This window comes from Suhomyces tanzawaensis (genome assembly GCF_001661415.1).
Source record: "Suhomyces tanzawaensis NRRL Y-17324 unplaced genomic scaffold CANTAscaffold_3, whole genome shotgun sequence".
Classification (NCBI taxonomy): Eukaryota; Fungi; Ascomycota; class Pichiomycetes; order Serinales; family Debaryomycetaceae; genus Suhomyces; species Suhomyces tanzawaensis.
Genome location: NW_017963638.1, coordinates 1233093 through 1248261, shown reverse-complemented (window position 1 = coordinate 1248261; position 15169 = coordinate 1233093). Strand labels below are relative to the sequence as shown.

The 15169-nt window shown below is 44.3% G+C and overlaps 5 protein-coding genes and 1 non-coding gene across 6 annotated transcripts; 4 read left to right on the top strand and 2 right to left on the bottom strand.

Annotated features, from left to right (window-relative positions):
- Positions 1-586: 586 nt before the first annotated feature.
- On the bottom strand, positions 587-2374 carry CANTADRAFT_33744 (uncharacterized protein; the record flags this gene model as incomplete). Its single annotated transcript, XM_020208527.2, has 4 exons — positions 587-842; positions 915-1429; positions 1484-1970; positions 2064-2374. Coding segments are annotated over 4 exons (1569 nt in total), but the record flags the coding sequence as incomplete, so codon positions are not given.
- A 3967-nt stretch (positions 2375-6341) lies between these two features.
- Positions 6342-7346, top strand: CANTADRAFT_48984 (uncharacterized protein; the record flags this gene model as incomplete). Its single annotated transcript, XM_020209655.1, has 1 exon — positions 6342-7346. The coding sequence occupies one exon, from the start codon at positions 6342-6344 to the stop codon at positions 7344-7346; it is 1005 nt and encodes a 334-aa protein (XP_020065257.1).
- Positions 7347-7830: 484 nt separating this feature from the next.
- YVC1 (Yvc1p) lies at positions 7831-9921 on the top strand (the record flags this gene model as incomplete). Its single annotated transcript, XM_020206693.1, has 1 exon — positions 7831-9921. One exon carries the CDS (start codon positions 7831-7833, stop codon positions 9919-9921), a length of 2091 nt encoding a protein of 696 aa, XP_020065256.1.
- Positions 9922-10388: 467 nt separating this feature from the next.
- Positions 10389-13736, top strand: CANTADRAFT_89717 (uncharacterized protein; the record flags this gene model as incomplete). Its single annotated transcript, XM_020211598.1, has 1 exon — positions 10389-13736. One exon carries the CDS (start codon positions 10389-10391, stop codon positions 13734-13736), a length of 3348 nt encoding a protein of 1115 aa, XP_020065255.1.
- A 336-nt stretch (positions 13737-14072) lies between these two features.
- RHO2 (Rho family GTPase) lies at positions 14073-14633 on the top strand (the record flags this gene model as incomplete). Its single annotated transcript, XM_020209803.1, has 1 exon — positions 14073-14633. One exon carries the CDS (start codon positions 14073-14075, stop codon positions 14631-14633), a length of 561 nt encoding a protein of 186 aa, XP_020065254.1.
- Positions 14634-14866: 233 nt separating this feature from the next.
- Positions 14867-14940, bottom strand: CANTADRAFT_t94. Its single transcript has one exon. It is a non-coding gene; the product is annotated as a tRNA-Asn (tRNA).
- Between the last annotated feature and the right edge of the window lie 229 nt (positions 14941-15169).

The window sequence follows — 15169 nt, the reverse complement described above, 5'->3', positions numbered from 1 at the left end:
TGGAAAACAATAATATATGCCCTGCAAGAATTTCAGAGTGCATAACAAGTGCAGAATTCTAGAACGACAATCTTCTGTTTGCAATTGAGCACTCGGTCTTATATTTTATCACACAGAACTGATTTTCAGAAAGAGCCTGAATCTTGCCACAGGAATAGTACAAATAGCCTAATTTCGATGTGGTGATAATTTTAAAGTATATCGTATGCATTTGTATCACCGAAAAAGGACCAGGATACAAGACTTACACACCCGTGATATGAATTGATACGGAAATTGTACGCTAACGAGATATGATTTTGATGACCGATTGACCCAAATTCAGCTGTAATTACATTTAAGTGGTTGCAAGGTCGCACGCTTGTAATTTCTATATCTTATTGTAAAATCAATGGCACATTTTTATGCACAAGTAGGAACTAACAATATGCTATGGGTTTGAAGACCCTGAAATAAAGACATAATAATAAATATGAAAGTGCACGGAGCACAGTAGTGACAGTAACAAGAATGCTGTCTACTTTTCGTTGATAATCTAACGAAAACAATAACCTCAATCATCCGAGGACCGCTTATTCCAGAGCGGTTACTCCATACAGCTTTCAAAGCCCACAGCTAATGTTAAACCAACAACAATTTCGAACATTCCCTTATTATGATCTCCTGAAAAAAGGTTTTTATCTTCATAAATAGTAATCCAGCCTAACTTGTTATCGTCAGGCGTGTCGTCGCTTGGATTAGACAGGTAATACAACCCATCGCCTCCTCTGTAGTAATTCTTAACGTCACCTCCAGCTAAATCGTAGCTCAATGAATTCCGACTGATCTTTGTAGCACTTGTACTAATTGTGGATACGGACTCAGTAGAGCCATTCATCTGTGGATTTTGGAGCTGTTGGAATTGGTAATTGGACGAAATACTAGTGCTATTTCTATTTTGGAAAATATTCCTGTTCTTCTGGAGCGAGTTCATCAACCTCTTCCTAGCTTTCGATTCATAAGGTCTAAAAAGACCCAACACCGGTGGAAAGTCACCATTTGACTCGTGCAAATAAATTTTGCTAGGATCTCCACTCGTGTCCCTGTACAACAGGTTCATTGGATTCTTATGATCTCCTTCTTCAAGATAGTTTTGGTGGAAATAGATGTTCTTTTTGCCGATGAATTTCATGTGGTCATTGTATTGGTCCGTATTGATTCCACTGTTCAAGGTGCTTGTGCTCGAGGTCTTTCTCAATCTGCTCTTAATCTTGTTCATTCTACTGCTTCTAACTCTTGGGATAGAGCCCACATTCCACTTGCAGTTATTAAAATCCTTGAATTCGTAGTTATTGAATTCATGCAATGCTTGTTGTGAAATATTAGAATATGGTGGAATGAAGTTTGGGCTGATCTTTTTGGGGAGGAGTAAACCGTTGTACATAGGTGACTTGGTGCCTGTGTACACAGACTTGTGGCTATTGGGACCTCCAAAATGCATGACTTTTCTGCTCGATCTGGAATTGGATGATGATGATGATTTGTTTGCTTTAGGTATTGAGATGGTGAAGTAACCACCCTCAGATTCTGCCTTCTTGGTAATGATCATAATAGGTGGACGATTGTCCTTTTTGTTTGCTTCAATGCCGTTAATGTCCTTAAAAATCAAGGTGAACCCTTTCCCGATTTTTGGTTTTTTCAGTTTATCAGGGAATATAGTTTCAACGTAAAAACCAGGTCCATTACGACAGTACATATGCTTAATTCCCGGATTGGTGGTAAGATACATATCCTTGCCAAACTTGAGGATATGGTACTTCCAGAATGGGTTTGTTTGGTTCGTCATGAAATCGTTATCGGTGCTCATCATGGACACTTCAGATGCCATGCTGGATCTCGGTTCACTTGCTTCTGGCTTATATACATGGGAGTGGGAGCTTTGAGACATCGACAACCGTGACAACGAGCTTGACAACGAGAAACGGTTTGTTCTTTTGGGGTGGTTCTCGTCCTTCCTGGAAGTCAAGCTCTGCAACGAGAACCGCTTCAACTTCTTTCTTGCAGCCTCTTGCGCTGGCTGGGACGCGTAGCCCAGCCTGGAGTCCCTGGAAGCCTGGTCGTTCTGGGCCTCCATGAGCTCAATGGAAGGGCTGGGCAACCGTTCACCCAAGTACTCCGACACCGGCTGGGTGCTGTAGTAGGACAGCTTGTTGACCAAGCGTTTGCCAGTGTAGCCCAGATCCAAGGTTCTCCGTTCGGTGGACTCGGCCATGGTGGAGGTACTCGAGGCATCGTCAACAGGCCGCAAGTTGGGGTTGTCCTCGCGGAACTTGCTCGTGATAGGCGACTTGTTGATGTAGGAATCGATGGTGGTGGTGAAATCACTGACGGTGTCAGTGGTGGCTGGTGCCAGCACTGGCGGCTTGGAGGGGAGCGGCTGTTTGATCATAGAGCCTCGGGAGATGAGAGGGACGCAGTGACGTGAAGCGAGCACTTTTAACCCTGAGCCGTCTATGCCTACGCCGGGGTGGAGTGGTGTGTCGTGTGGAAGTCAGTATATATGTCCGAAGCACAGCCAATCGGTGTGCATGCAGACAATAGAATTAGTGTGTCGTCTAACCTGCAAGAACAATTGGCCAACGGCGAGGGTCTGGGGCGGGAGTGAAGGGGGCTATGGACAGGGCGGCCACCATCACGAGTGGGCAACCACCATGGCTGACACGCTCCAGGCCACCTGATGACGGCTTAAGCGACAAGTGGCACGCCAAATGGGGAAATAGGCACGCACTCCGCGTCCAGCTACGCGAATGGCCCTAGACGAAGTGGCACAAATATGCGTGTGGAGTACGTCATCACAGCGATAGTTGGCCGAAGCTGATGGAAACCGGTGGACGAGTGGAGCCGTCAGCTGGAGAAACACCCATACTTCACTACTCTGGAAACACCGAGGTGTAACGCCCCGCCAGCTAGCCCCTTCCACCACCTGAAACAATTTCAAGCCCGCACCTTGGTTCTAGATCGCCTCCTCCCCCCTTGACGATGTCCAGGTAATAATCTGGCCATGTGACGCATGCTACCAAGCAGTTTGGAGTACCAGGCGCTCGTATGTGGCATCGTATCTGTTACTAGTGCCGGTAACGGCAGCGGTAGCTCATCGCATCAAATACGGGACTGGCAGTGCTGCGCGGAGCCGTGCAAAATGTGAAAAGTTGACGTATTTTGAGATGGGGAAAATGAGGGGCATCGGTTTATTGTCTAAAATCCTGCGCATGAGGAGAGGCCGTACATAAAATCAGGGGACATCATCAAGGAGGGGACGGAATGGACAGGATGCTTGTGGTGCATGTGGACTCAGGGTGCCATGTTTTCACACATGGAAATGGTCGAGGATCGGCAATTCCATGATAAACGGTGTTGGTGATGGCTTTTTCATTGTGGAGTTGATTTGGAAGGAAAGAGATTGATTTGGATGAAAGGATTGATTTGACTGTTTCCCAAGTATGCAAGGCGTTCCTCTATTTCCCAAGTTTTCAATCTTGGAGCTGTCCTGGCGTTAGATCCCTAGTGGTAATTCGTGGATTGGCAATATTGCAGGTAATCACATGCAAGGAATTTAGCTGGGGAATAGTAACTGTAGTTCTATAGTGAATCATCTATTGATCGGATGGGTTTACAGCATTTTTGGCGTGCTAGACTTCCTGGTGTTTCGTCACATATGGTTGGATATCCTCGAATTACAGATTCGCTGACATTATCAATTGCTAGTGCTTGACAGGTGGGCGTTTCTCCAGTGCCAGACAGTTGGTAAAGTATATCTAACGAACACTGTAACTAGTATACAATATCTTGCAAGGTTTAGCTACCAACAAATCGTTCACAGCTGTTGTAGTTCTTGAAATTATGTCCCATATGTTAGAATTGCGCCATTTGTGGAAGTCAGGATATATGCCTTCACGTCACGAAAAGTCCTTCCTGCTCTTGGCTTCCTAGCATCTAACTTTACTGATTTGTACACTCAAACAAGATTTAAACTATAAGTGAAGTAAGCTTCGGGAGAATTGATGAATCTAGGGCACAAGTTGGGCTTAGCATGAAAAAGCCAATAAAGTCCTTGTTGTCACATAATCCACTGCGGATTATCAATGAAACTCTAGTATCAGCAACAAGAAAAATTCGATAATTTTGCTCTGCCCAGTACTAGGTGTTAGTAAACCAGCTAAAGCTTCTGAGAATACCGGTATTTGATCCAAACTATAGTGGACTTATTAGAATCAATCACTAAGCATAAAGACATAAAAATGCACCATTATCTGTAGATTTGCAGCAACAATATTGCCTTTCTTGCATGGACATTCATCCCTAATTTCTCATCCAACTTTATCTTGTGGACCATGTAAATTGACTCTCATTTTTAGAGTTTTCAACCATAGTGCAAGCAGTTAAATTTCTGGAAGGAGTTTTGCACGAAAAATATTGTAGATATACAACATGAATTCGAAAGTCACCTACGTTGCCTCTGAACAGCTCATACGTTTATAATATTGCATACCATTATCATGATCAATTTCAGTTCAAGTCTTTTAATTAGAAATAACATGTGACTTTCATCAAGGTAATTCAAAAACCTTGGTAAAAATTAGCGATTAGATTTGATGTACTGGCGCTCGAGATTCGTAACCACAGCTCGTCGTATCTAGGCCAAATCGAGGACCATTTAGTACTGTTTTTGGCCATTTTCCTTTTGGATTTGTTCTACGTTAGAGCCCGCAGATGATTTCACTTCCAGCGACAGATTCGTGCATCTGGAGCTTTGCTCGATCTAGGGTCATTGTAAGATGCTTTACCTCCTAGTCCTCTTCAACTCTATCACCGCTATTGTCTCTCGAAATTCCATCCATGGCTATTCCAGCCTCAACGGAGGCTTTCAAATCCAGGCCATACATCCTTCAAGGCTGTGTGGATAAGGTTTTCATTTTATGTGCTTTTCGGGGTAATTGGTTTTTGGTTGAGTGAACTCAAAGTTGTACCGTTGAGACGCAATCATTTAATTAACCCAATTGGGACAAATGTATAACAGCTAATCGAGTTGCTCATTTGAATTAGTGGACGGATATAGTCTAAGGCATCATCGAAACTCTTGGATGCATATCATCTACCTAAATTCTACTAAGTTTCAGGCAACAGGGAATAGTTAGGACTGAGTTGAAGGATATCCGATCCGAAAATCAATTTTGAGTTTCCATTAAATTACTAATGCTTGCAAGCGTAGACTCCACTCTTGACTGATATCTTGAATTAAAATATGATTTATGATTCGAAGTGTGAACGCCGACCCTCGGAAAATCCAAGACATGCTACTGTTCTGATATCAAGGAAACAATTCACGGATTTCATGGGGCTTACCAGGGGCTCTGACTGTACAGATGTACGCGTCTTTTAATTCGAGCATGAAGACTCTTGCATTGTTCCTCGAATGAGTGCATATAGGTGATCTATTCAAGGAAGTTCAACAATAGGTTCAGAATCGGCCACATCGGGCAAAATTGGGCGTTACAGAACCTGGCACTATTAATCGTGAATCTAGTGTAATTGACCACCATGTTCCCAAAAACTTACCAGGTATCAACACCATTCGGTCACGTCTGGAAAACGCTCGAGTCACCTTGATGTAGATTCTGCATTTCGAATACTGCACGAATTTTACCACTGCAGAAATTAGAGTGTATCTGTATTCAATTAACCCAATAGGGATATCACGGCGTTCACAAACCTCGAGGTCAAAGCAGGGCTTACCGAGCCAAAACAATTTGGGCCAAGTCTTTAACAATTGCGCCAACCCTTCTCGACAGGGCGCCAAACCCGGTGCGTATCGATGCATATTGATCTGGTGAAAGATTTAGGTGAACTGGTTTCAGTCTCCGTGATGTGATGTTCGATGTAACCATGTCACTGCTGAGATTGCTACTACTGTTGTGTGCCTTTGCGGCTGGCTGATACTCTTGGATTCTCCTTCCTCCTTTGCAGGCTCGGGTGCCTCGTCGAGCAAGTGTGCTTCGCATTGGTAATTAACCCAAGCAGGAAATCGCATTCCTCTATTGTAACGCACTCCCACTTACAAGGAACAATGTGTGATAATTCTGGAACTCCTTCGTGGTTAGTAGTAGGTAGTAACAACTTAACCATATAGTTAGTGAGAACAGGAAGCTATTGTTTAACATCACCGATACTCTGGTCACAATAGGTGAAATTTGCCTAGCCCTGTAGTTCAACAAGCCTGATGGACGAGTTTACCCTGGTATATATACTGGTAATTCTCTCTTGCTACAACTCATGTTGCACTAGGATAGCATCTACTGTCTAACATGATCTCATCCATTAAGTCCGCATTTATTAACCTCACCTCCAAATTCAACCACTTCTATTGTGTGCCATTATTCGGATTGGTATGCTGGTATGGGCTCCTCTTTGGGCTCGTAGGTTCGTGGGTGGCCAAGGGAGCCAAGGCATATCCTAAGTACGGGGAAAGTGCAGTTCCCTTGCCACTAGAGAGAATCGGAGTTATCTTGGAACCAGTGTTCTTCGTGGTGTTCGCATTCATCCATGCTATTGTCTTCTGTGTGTCGATGTATCTTGAGTTTTACCATCGGAAGATTGGAAAGTTGATCAAGTTCATCAAGCCCACTTTGCAGAAGAGATTGGCCTTCGCATCCATCACCATTGGTATCATTGCCCAGGTGTTTTTTGTTACTCAGAGCTTGGTGTACTCGGTATACATGCACAAGTACAGCAGGGCCCACTCCCACTACGCTGTGTTGTTGGCAATCTTTGCTATTTTAATCATGATCTCTTTGGCATTGAATTTCATCAACTACTACATCATGGGGCAATACTACGCCAAATACGTCAATGGCGAGAAATGGAACAAGTTCACCATCTCGTTTATTCTCAAGATCACTTGGTTGATCGTAACCATAAGTGTTGCAGTCATCTGCTGCATCTTCTACGTGAAGAAGAAGAAGGCGATCAGTTCGGTGTTCGAGTGGATATTCCACTTCTGGTACGGGTTATTATTGGCGTTCTGGACCTACGACTTGTACCCATTGACCGAGTTGAGGGCGTTGAGAAAGCAAGGTACCGAGACTCCTCCGCTCAAACAAGAAAAGGTCAGTGTTATCAGACAGAAGTTCAAGAACTGGAGCCCCACCAAGTCCAAGAACAGCGACTTGGAGAAGAACAGTCCTACCTTCACCTACATCACTCCCGTGGGGTCCGCAGTCAGTTCGCAAGAAAACTCTTCCAGAGCCACCCAGGAATCTCCTACTCCATTTGGGTTTAACGGTCCCAACTTGCCGTTTTCGCACTTCTAGGCTGGGACTTGATTTCGCGACCGGAACCACTGGTGGTAATTTTGCGACCACGTACCCCGGTGGGAATTCCCACCGCTAGGCTGCCCGGAGCTGGCTCTGGTGCAGTGTGCCTATATACCTATAGTCTTCCCCAGGAGAATGTACTATTTAATCAATCTTTTCAGTGACGCGTAAGCTGCCTCGTAGTTAGAAGCTGGAATTTCATCTCAGTGCGTATCTCAATTGCGGCGAGATGCCAGTACTGGTGTGACTCTAGGAGCGGTGTCCAAGCTTAGAGTACTGAAGCAAACATGCGCTACTGGCCATATGTACCCACCTATAGCAGCAAGAAGACTTCACGACCGCCTGATAGGGGCGTTGTCTGACATGTTTCAGCCGTAGCTGCTCGCAGACGAGGGCAGTGTTCCTGCGCGAGTCTTCACCGCGTACTGCCCCCACGCCTTATAAGTAGACGATTCCCCGCCAGCACTCGCTCGTCATCACGATGCCCCAACTCGACCTAGAGGAATCGAGTCCCCTTGTGGACACTACGGAGTCCGAGTTCACAGACACCTTCTGCCCCAACACCAGACAGACGTTCAGAATATGCTTGAACCTCAAGACCTTGATCGATAAGGTGGTCCCCATCGTGTTCGACAAGGACGAAATCACCTCCCAGAACTCGCCCATCCTCAATTCCAACGTCATCGAGTTGGTCTACCGTGCAGCGGGCGGAAAGGGCGATGGAAAGCCTGGCACCTCCTCCTACAAGTATCGTGCCGCGTTGGTGTTCTGCTTGTTAAAGGTGTGTGACTGGTACTGGCAACAGGCAGACCTCGAGCTCACCGACAACGAGCTCTACTCGCTCAGAGCAGTGGCTGCCCAGACCTTGGCTGCCATTGTCATCGAACAGGCGTCTGACGACAAGTACCTCTTCCTTGGCATGTTGACCCACAGATACTCCATCCGGTTGAACGAGTGTGATGCGCCACCAGTCAGTGCTTTGGAATTGGCGGTGGACATGCACTCCACCATTGTTATCGGCTCTGCTGGCTACCAGAGGTGTGTCAAGTGGTTGTGGAGAGGCTGGGTCGTCCAATCGTCCAGCGACCCCCACTCATACGTTTTGTACAAGGGAGTGTCCTCGCACTCGATCAGAACCCACTTTGATCCTGCCAGAATTAAGACCCCATTATACCAGAACATCCTCGAAATCGGGTTCAGTTTGGTCTACCTTATTCTTTACACTTTGGTGTTGAACGGACACCAGGAAACAACTTCACCTTTGGATATCTTCGAGTACCTCTTCTACTTCTTCACCCTCGGCTCAATTTTGGACGAATTCACCAAGTTTTACCATGTTGGTTGGAACTACTTTGGATTTTGGAACGCGTTCAATGATTCAATGTACTCGATTTTGATGGTTGCCATTGGATTCAGATTTGCCAGCTTGAACAACACCGGTTTGGCCCAACAACGTTACGATGAAATCTCGTTCAGAATTCTCTCGTGTGCTGCGCCTTTCATGTGGTGTAGATTATTGTTGTACTTGGATGCTCAGCAGTTTTTCGGTGTCATGATCGTGGTTATCAAGACTATGATGAAGGAATCACTTATTTTCTTCGTCTTGTTAGTGGTTGTTATCCTCGGTTTCTTGCAGGGATTCCTTGGGTTAGATGCCTCTGACGGAAAGAGTGATGCCACCAAGCATATTCTCATTTCTTTAGTGAAAACCGTTATTGGCGGTTCTTCCTTTAGTGATGTTGCAAAGTTGGTACCACCATACGCTTCGATTCTTTACTACTTTTACTCGTTCGTTTTGAGTGTCATATTGATGAATATCTTGATTGCCTTGTACTCTACGGCATATGCGGCTATTGTGGAAAATGCTTCCTACGAGTACTTCGCTTTGGTTGCTCAAAAAACCTTGAGATACATCCGTGCTCCAGATCAAGATCTTTATGTTCCACCATTCAATTTGATCGAACTCTTAGTTTCTCCATTCCAGTGGATCTTGACCAAAAGGGCCTTCAAGCAGCTCAATTATTGCATCATGCTTGTGATTTATTCACCATTGTTGGCTTACATCACGATGTATGAATTAGCCAATGCTAGAAGAATTCAATACAACAGATTCAAAGGTTTGCCTGATGATGCCAACGAAATGGACACCGAATGGGACTTGACCGATGGCTATGACGTGGATGCTAGTACTGGATGGGAAGGCATCCAAGAAAGAAACTACGAAGTTAACCAAACATTAAGAGAACAAAGGGAAGGGGAAATCCAGGATCCTGAATTCCGGATCGATCTCCACAAGTTCGAACAAGACATCACTAAGGTTGTGCAACCAGTCTATGAGGCTAGCAAGGTTGGTGTCAAGTGGGAATTTTACGAGTTGTACGCTAAAATTGACAAGTTGACTACTTTGGTGGAGGCCGTAGTCGACGAGAATCAGCAGTTAAAGAAGAGACTCGGGGACAAAGTCACCTCTGAAGCCCCAAAGGTGCAACAAGAAGAAACCCCAGAAGTGACCCAAGAAGCTGCAGCTCCTGAGTTACCTCCTACTTCTGCTACTGACAAGAGCAGTGACTAGTGGTGCAACTAGTGGGCGAACTTAGAAGTATGCTCACTAAAATAGTGCCGTTCCTGCGCGTATTCTTCAACATGCTCACCGTCCATCGTCATATAGCATCTCTGAAAGACTAGCCCAGTACATCCTGGTCCTTTATCGTATATGGGACTTACATTGTAGACATTCGCTTTGTATTGGCTATCCAAATGCAGCCTTGGGGTTGCCCATCCCACAACCACTAGTGCACCAGATGGAGGCTCACGTGATCCCAACGAAGAAGCGAATTTTTAAAAAGGACACTTCAAAATTAGAGGAGCATCGAAATCAACCAGCCCAGAGAGTAAAGTCGACGATTCGGAACTGTATATCATCAACTTACCGAAGAACCAATTGTCTTGGATAGCAGTCACTCCGTCAACTACTGCCTAAAGAAAAGAAGAAGATCAACTCATTCGGGAAGGCACAAGTCCTCATAAGATCCATAAACCATGACAGAACAACCGGTGGCGTTCAAAAACGGTGCCGATATCCACTTCGACTACAAAGGTGAATCTCCCCAAGTTGCGGCGTCCAAAAAGAAGAAGAAGAGAAAAAGTAAGAGCAAAAAGTCGGTGGATGTAACTCAGGCTCATTTGGCCAATCCCGACGAAGATTATCCAACTTCCAGAGTAATTAAACAAGCACCAAATGGCGATGTCATCGTCGAAAGCCTCAATGAAGATCCACCCAAGCACCATGATCACAGAGACCATCTCCATTCAAGCATATGGGACAGTGCATCCCTTGAAGAACAAGAGAATTTGAAATTGTTCTGGGAATCATTGGGCGAAAGCCAAAAGATGGAACTTGTCAAGATAGACAAGAAGTCAATCATGGAAATCTTCAAAAATGAAACGAAAGCATCTATAAATAATGCTCATCATAACCATGCTAATGGATCTACAAGCACAGGAAACTCCAATGGAACATTGTTCAACAATAATTGTACCTGCTCGTATTGTGGGAGAAGAAGCAATATAATAGAGGATGAATTGGAGAATATTTATGACAATCACTTTGATGACATAATAGATTTCATTCACGAGGTACGAGATATTAACGACTTGAATGCTTTGCCAGGTTTGTTGTTTGGAGGGTTTCATATGTTGGAAGAAGAGCATAAACTTCAAAAACGACAACATCGGCTTAAGCACAGGTCCGAAAGTGAAACTGAACGGGTGCAAAAGCCTACTACGCCTGCACCCAGCGCACCAATTGGAGGTCACAGGGAACAACGTTCTCTTATGAGCGAGGAATCCAAACACAAGATAAACAAAATTAACGAGATCAACGACAATTTGAACTTCACCAACACAGAAAAATTGGAAGAAATTCAATTGAAAAAGGCATTGGATGAAGATTTCAATGCCCACATAGCCCCACCCCTTCCCAGCAAACAAGCAGGTACGGATACCACAGATGAGCAGAAAATTTTTAATAAATTATTGGACCCAAAGCTAGTGGAAGCATTGGAAAACCTAGATTTCGAGAAAATGAGACTGGATGTGAACGCTTCCATGATTAATAACGATTACATAAATCAAGCTAATCTTCTACAGAAAGCTGGTTCATTGAAGGAGATTATTAGGGATCTCCACAAAGCTGATAAGGCTCAGTTAGAAAAGGGTATGTCCTTTTTGCAAAACATGGGTAACATCTTTTCTTCCAGCGCAAATACTTTGAATAATGATCCCAACATACCATCCAATGTCTTAACTACCAAATTCAATGATCAATTAACTCAAGGATTATCTAGTTTCGCAGAAGATTTACTCAAAAACGATGGTCACTCTTTCGTTGATATGATGGAATCTTTATCTGAGTCAAGAACAGCACGAGAGGATATTTTGAAAGAATCTAAATCCAAAATTGATGCTCCGGCTGCTTGGGTTGATGAGGATGATTCGAAGCCCTCGCTGTCACAACCGGCAATTGATGCTGAAAGAGATTATGAAGAATATGAAGATAAGTTGAACAGCAAATTCGAATATGAAGAAGACGAGGGTATCGAAGACAACGAGGAGGAGGAAGACGAAGATGATGATGGCGAAGAAGATGAGGAGGAGGAGAACGAGGATGAGCTAGATGATCAAGATGCAAGTGACACGGAATCCGAAATCTCAGAAGAAGAAAAGATGCAAGAGATTCGCCGTTTATTTTTGATTCAAGTGATAAAATTGTTTCAAGAAAGGTTGAAGAATGCGTATAAGGAGAAGTTATCTAAAGATCGTACCCAAATGTTGATTGAAGAGTTGGAAGCAGAAGAAAACGCAAAGAAGGAACGGGAATTGAAAAAGTTACAGCAGAGAGAAAAGGCAAAAGAAAAGAAAAGACTTCAACAATTGGCTAAGGAGGAGGAAAGAAAGAAAAAAGAAGAGGAGCAAAGGATCAAGGAAGAGGAGGAACGCCAAAGGGCTGAAGCCTTAAGAGCAGAGCAAAAACGGAAGAAGGAAGAAGCACGTCTCAAAAAAGAAGAAGAGAAGAAAAAGAGAATTGAAGAGTTGAAAAGGAAGGAGGAAGAACATCGTAAAAAGGTAGAAGCACAAATCCAAAAGGAAGAAGAGGCTAAGAGAGTCAAGGAAGAAAGACGCAAGAGAGCGGAAGAGGAACGCAAAAAGAGAGAGGAAGAGAAGAAGCAGAAGGAGATCTTGAAGAAACAAAGAGAGGAAGAAAAAAGGTTGAGATTAGAGAAAGAGCAAAAGGAGAGGCTCAAACAAGAGCAAGACAATCAAGATCGTATAGCAGCCGAAATATCACAGAAGGCTGCGTTTGTTGCCGTAGAAGATGACGAAAATGTTCCAATTTCTCCTACAAAATCACCTTCAAAGAATCACATTTTGGAACAGTTGTATCAAGCTCGTCCTGGATCTATCTCCAACGCCTCAAATACCCAATTATCTAATCCAGACCCATTCCTTCCAGGAGGTGTATCTCCAAACCCGGCCAACATTATTCCAAATCCTCAGCCATTCCAGAGTGTCTCGCCCTCTACGCACAACAGTCTTCTCTATGGAACCCAAACGGGATCTATGTCACCGTGGTCGAGTAAATCTAGACTCAACTCGGTTTCAAACGTTCCAGCATCCCAACCTAACTTGTTCCAATCTCAGCTTTCCAATAATTTCAGCCCGTTTAATGGATTTAGTGGCGAAACTCAGCTAGGAACTGAACCATTTAATAGCAATCCCGCGCCTGGTACCAATAGCGTTTGGAGCCAATCGCGAAATAATTCCATCTGGAGCACCACACCTTCTGGGAATATTTGGGGCAATAATGTCAATATGCCCAACGCGAATATTCCGAACCCTGTTGCCAAGCCTGTCAACTTAGTTGCAGACTCCTTGATCCAGACTGCCGCCTTCAATGCATTCCAACTCTTGCAAAACTCCAACCAACTTGAATTCGGTGTCGTTCCTCTTTTGAAGCTTTACCAAAGCACCAAAACTGTCATGAACAACAACGCGCTCACTGTCAATCAGTTTTTGGGAGCATGTCGCAGCAACTCGTCGTACCTCTTTGATTTAATCTACGATGACTTCGGGACTGTTACCCATGTCAAGGTTTCCGAATCTACGTTGGCACCTCAGTATCCTGCGTACGCCCCCATAAATCCAAACCAAAACGTGCAATTCGTTGCACCCAGTGCCGGAGTTGCTGCGATACCTGCAACAGCAAATGGAAATTTCCGGACATCTCCGCCTCCAGGTTTGGGCTCATCTGCTGGAAGAGAAGAACCATTTGGATTCAACGGCTTCGGCGACACTTCGGCAAATGGAGGTCGAGGGCTATGGAACTAAATAGTTATGTAATATATAAGACAAACAGCTGGTAAATGCCAATGCCGTGGTTGTAACCGTGTAGGACCGCTTGTTTTGAGGACTTCAAGCCCAACGGAAACCTGCTTACAACTGGCGCATTTCCCACATTGGTAAGAGAGCCACGTGACCGTCTCACTACGGAGTGATCTTGTCAATGTGTAACAAGAAATCCACCGACATTCGCTTGGCACAACTACATACCTCCTACATTTACGATACCTCACCCGCCGCTTTCATCACCCCCTCGAACCACATACTTTTCTCCAAACATAAAAGGAGCCTATCGCACAAAGAACATGGAGTAAGCCCATAAGTATGACAGAGTCTATACGGAGAAAATTAGTCATAGTGGGAGACGGAGCATGCGGGAAGACGTCGTTGCTTTACGTCTTCACGCTAGGCGAGTTCCCCACCGAGTATCATCCCACTGTTTTCGAAAATTACGTGACGGATTGTCGAATCGATGGCAAAGCTGTGCAATTGGCATTATGGGACACTGCTGGCCAGGAAGAATACGAACGGTTGAGACCCCTCAGCTACCACAACTCACACATTGTATTAATTGCGTTTGCGCTTGATACGCCTGACTCGTTGGACAATGCTCGCCACAAATGGGTGGACGAGGTCAAACGATACTGCCCTGGGGCACCATTCTTGTTGATAGGATTGAAAAAAGATTTGAGACGCTCTACAAAGGATAGAGTACGCTACATCCAGCCGGATCAGGGTACTTCGGCAGCCAGAGAAATCGGTGCAAAGACCTACTTGGAAAGTTCTGCCTTGACTGGTGAGGGAGTGGATGATATTTTCGAGTTTGCTACCCGAGCAAGTTTGCTAGTTAAGGAGAAAAAGGAATCCTGTTGTACAATATTGTAGGAGGCAATGGACTTATTGTCATCCTTGGGCTAAAATCGTCGGTGTTGGTGCAAAATGATGCTCGTTCCAACTAGATAGATATAGTAGACAAATCGAGATTATTTATGCATTACGCTTTTCATTCTGGGAGCTTAGTACAATTTCTATGCTATCTCATATACCTAGGGTGACTGTGTAATTTGTAATCTGTTTGTAATCTGTGAGTAATCCAAAAAAAACTGGTAAAAAGAAAGCGACCTCGGTGAGGGTCGAACTCACGATCTCAAGATTAACAGTCTTACGCCTTAACCAGCTTGGCCACGAAGTCATTTCTTGTTTTGGAACGACACTAATTGCGACATACTTTGTGGTCATACAGAAAAAAAAGTCAATTTTCTTGCATATAGTACTTGCTGAATTCTTGAAGAGTGAAGTATGGGCATATCTTAAGAAATATTACTAGTAGGTAGAAACAGTAATTGGCAATTCATTGGAATTTTCACTTCGCAATCAAATAGTCTGGCATTTGGTTAAAATTGAAGAGGAACACTTCTTTC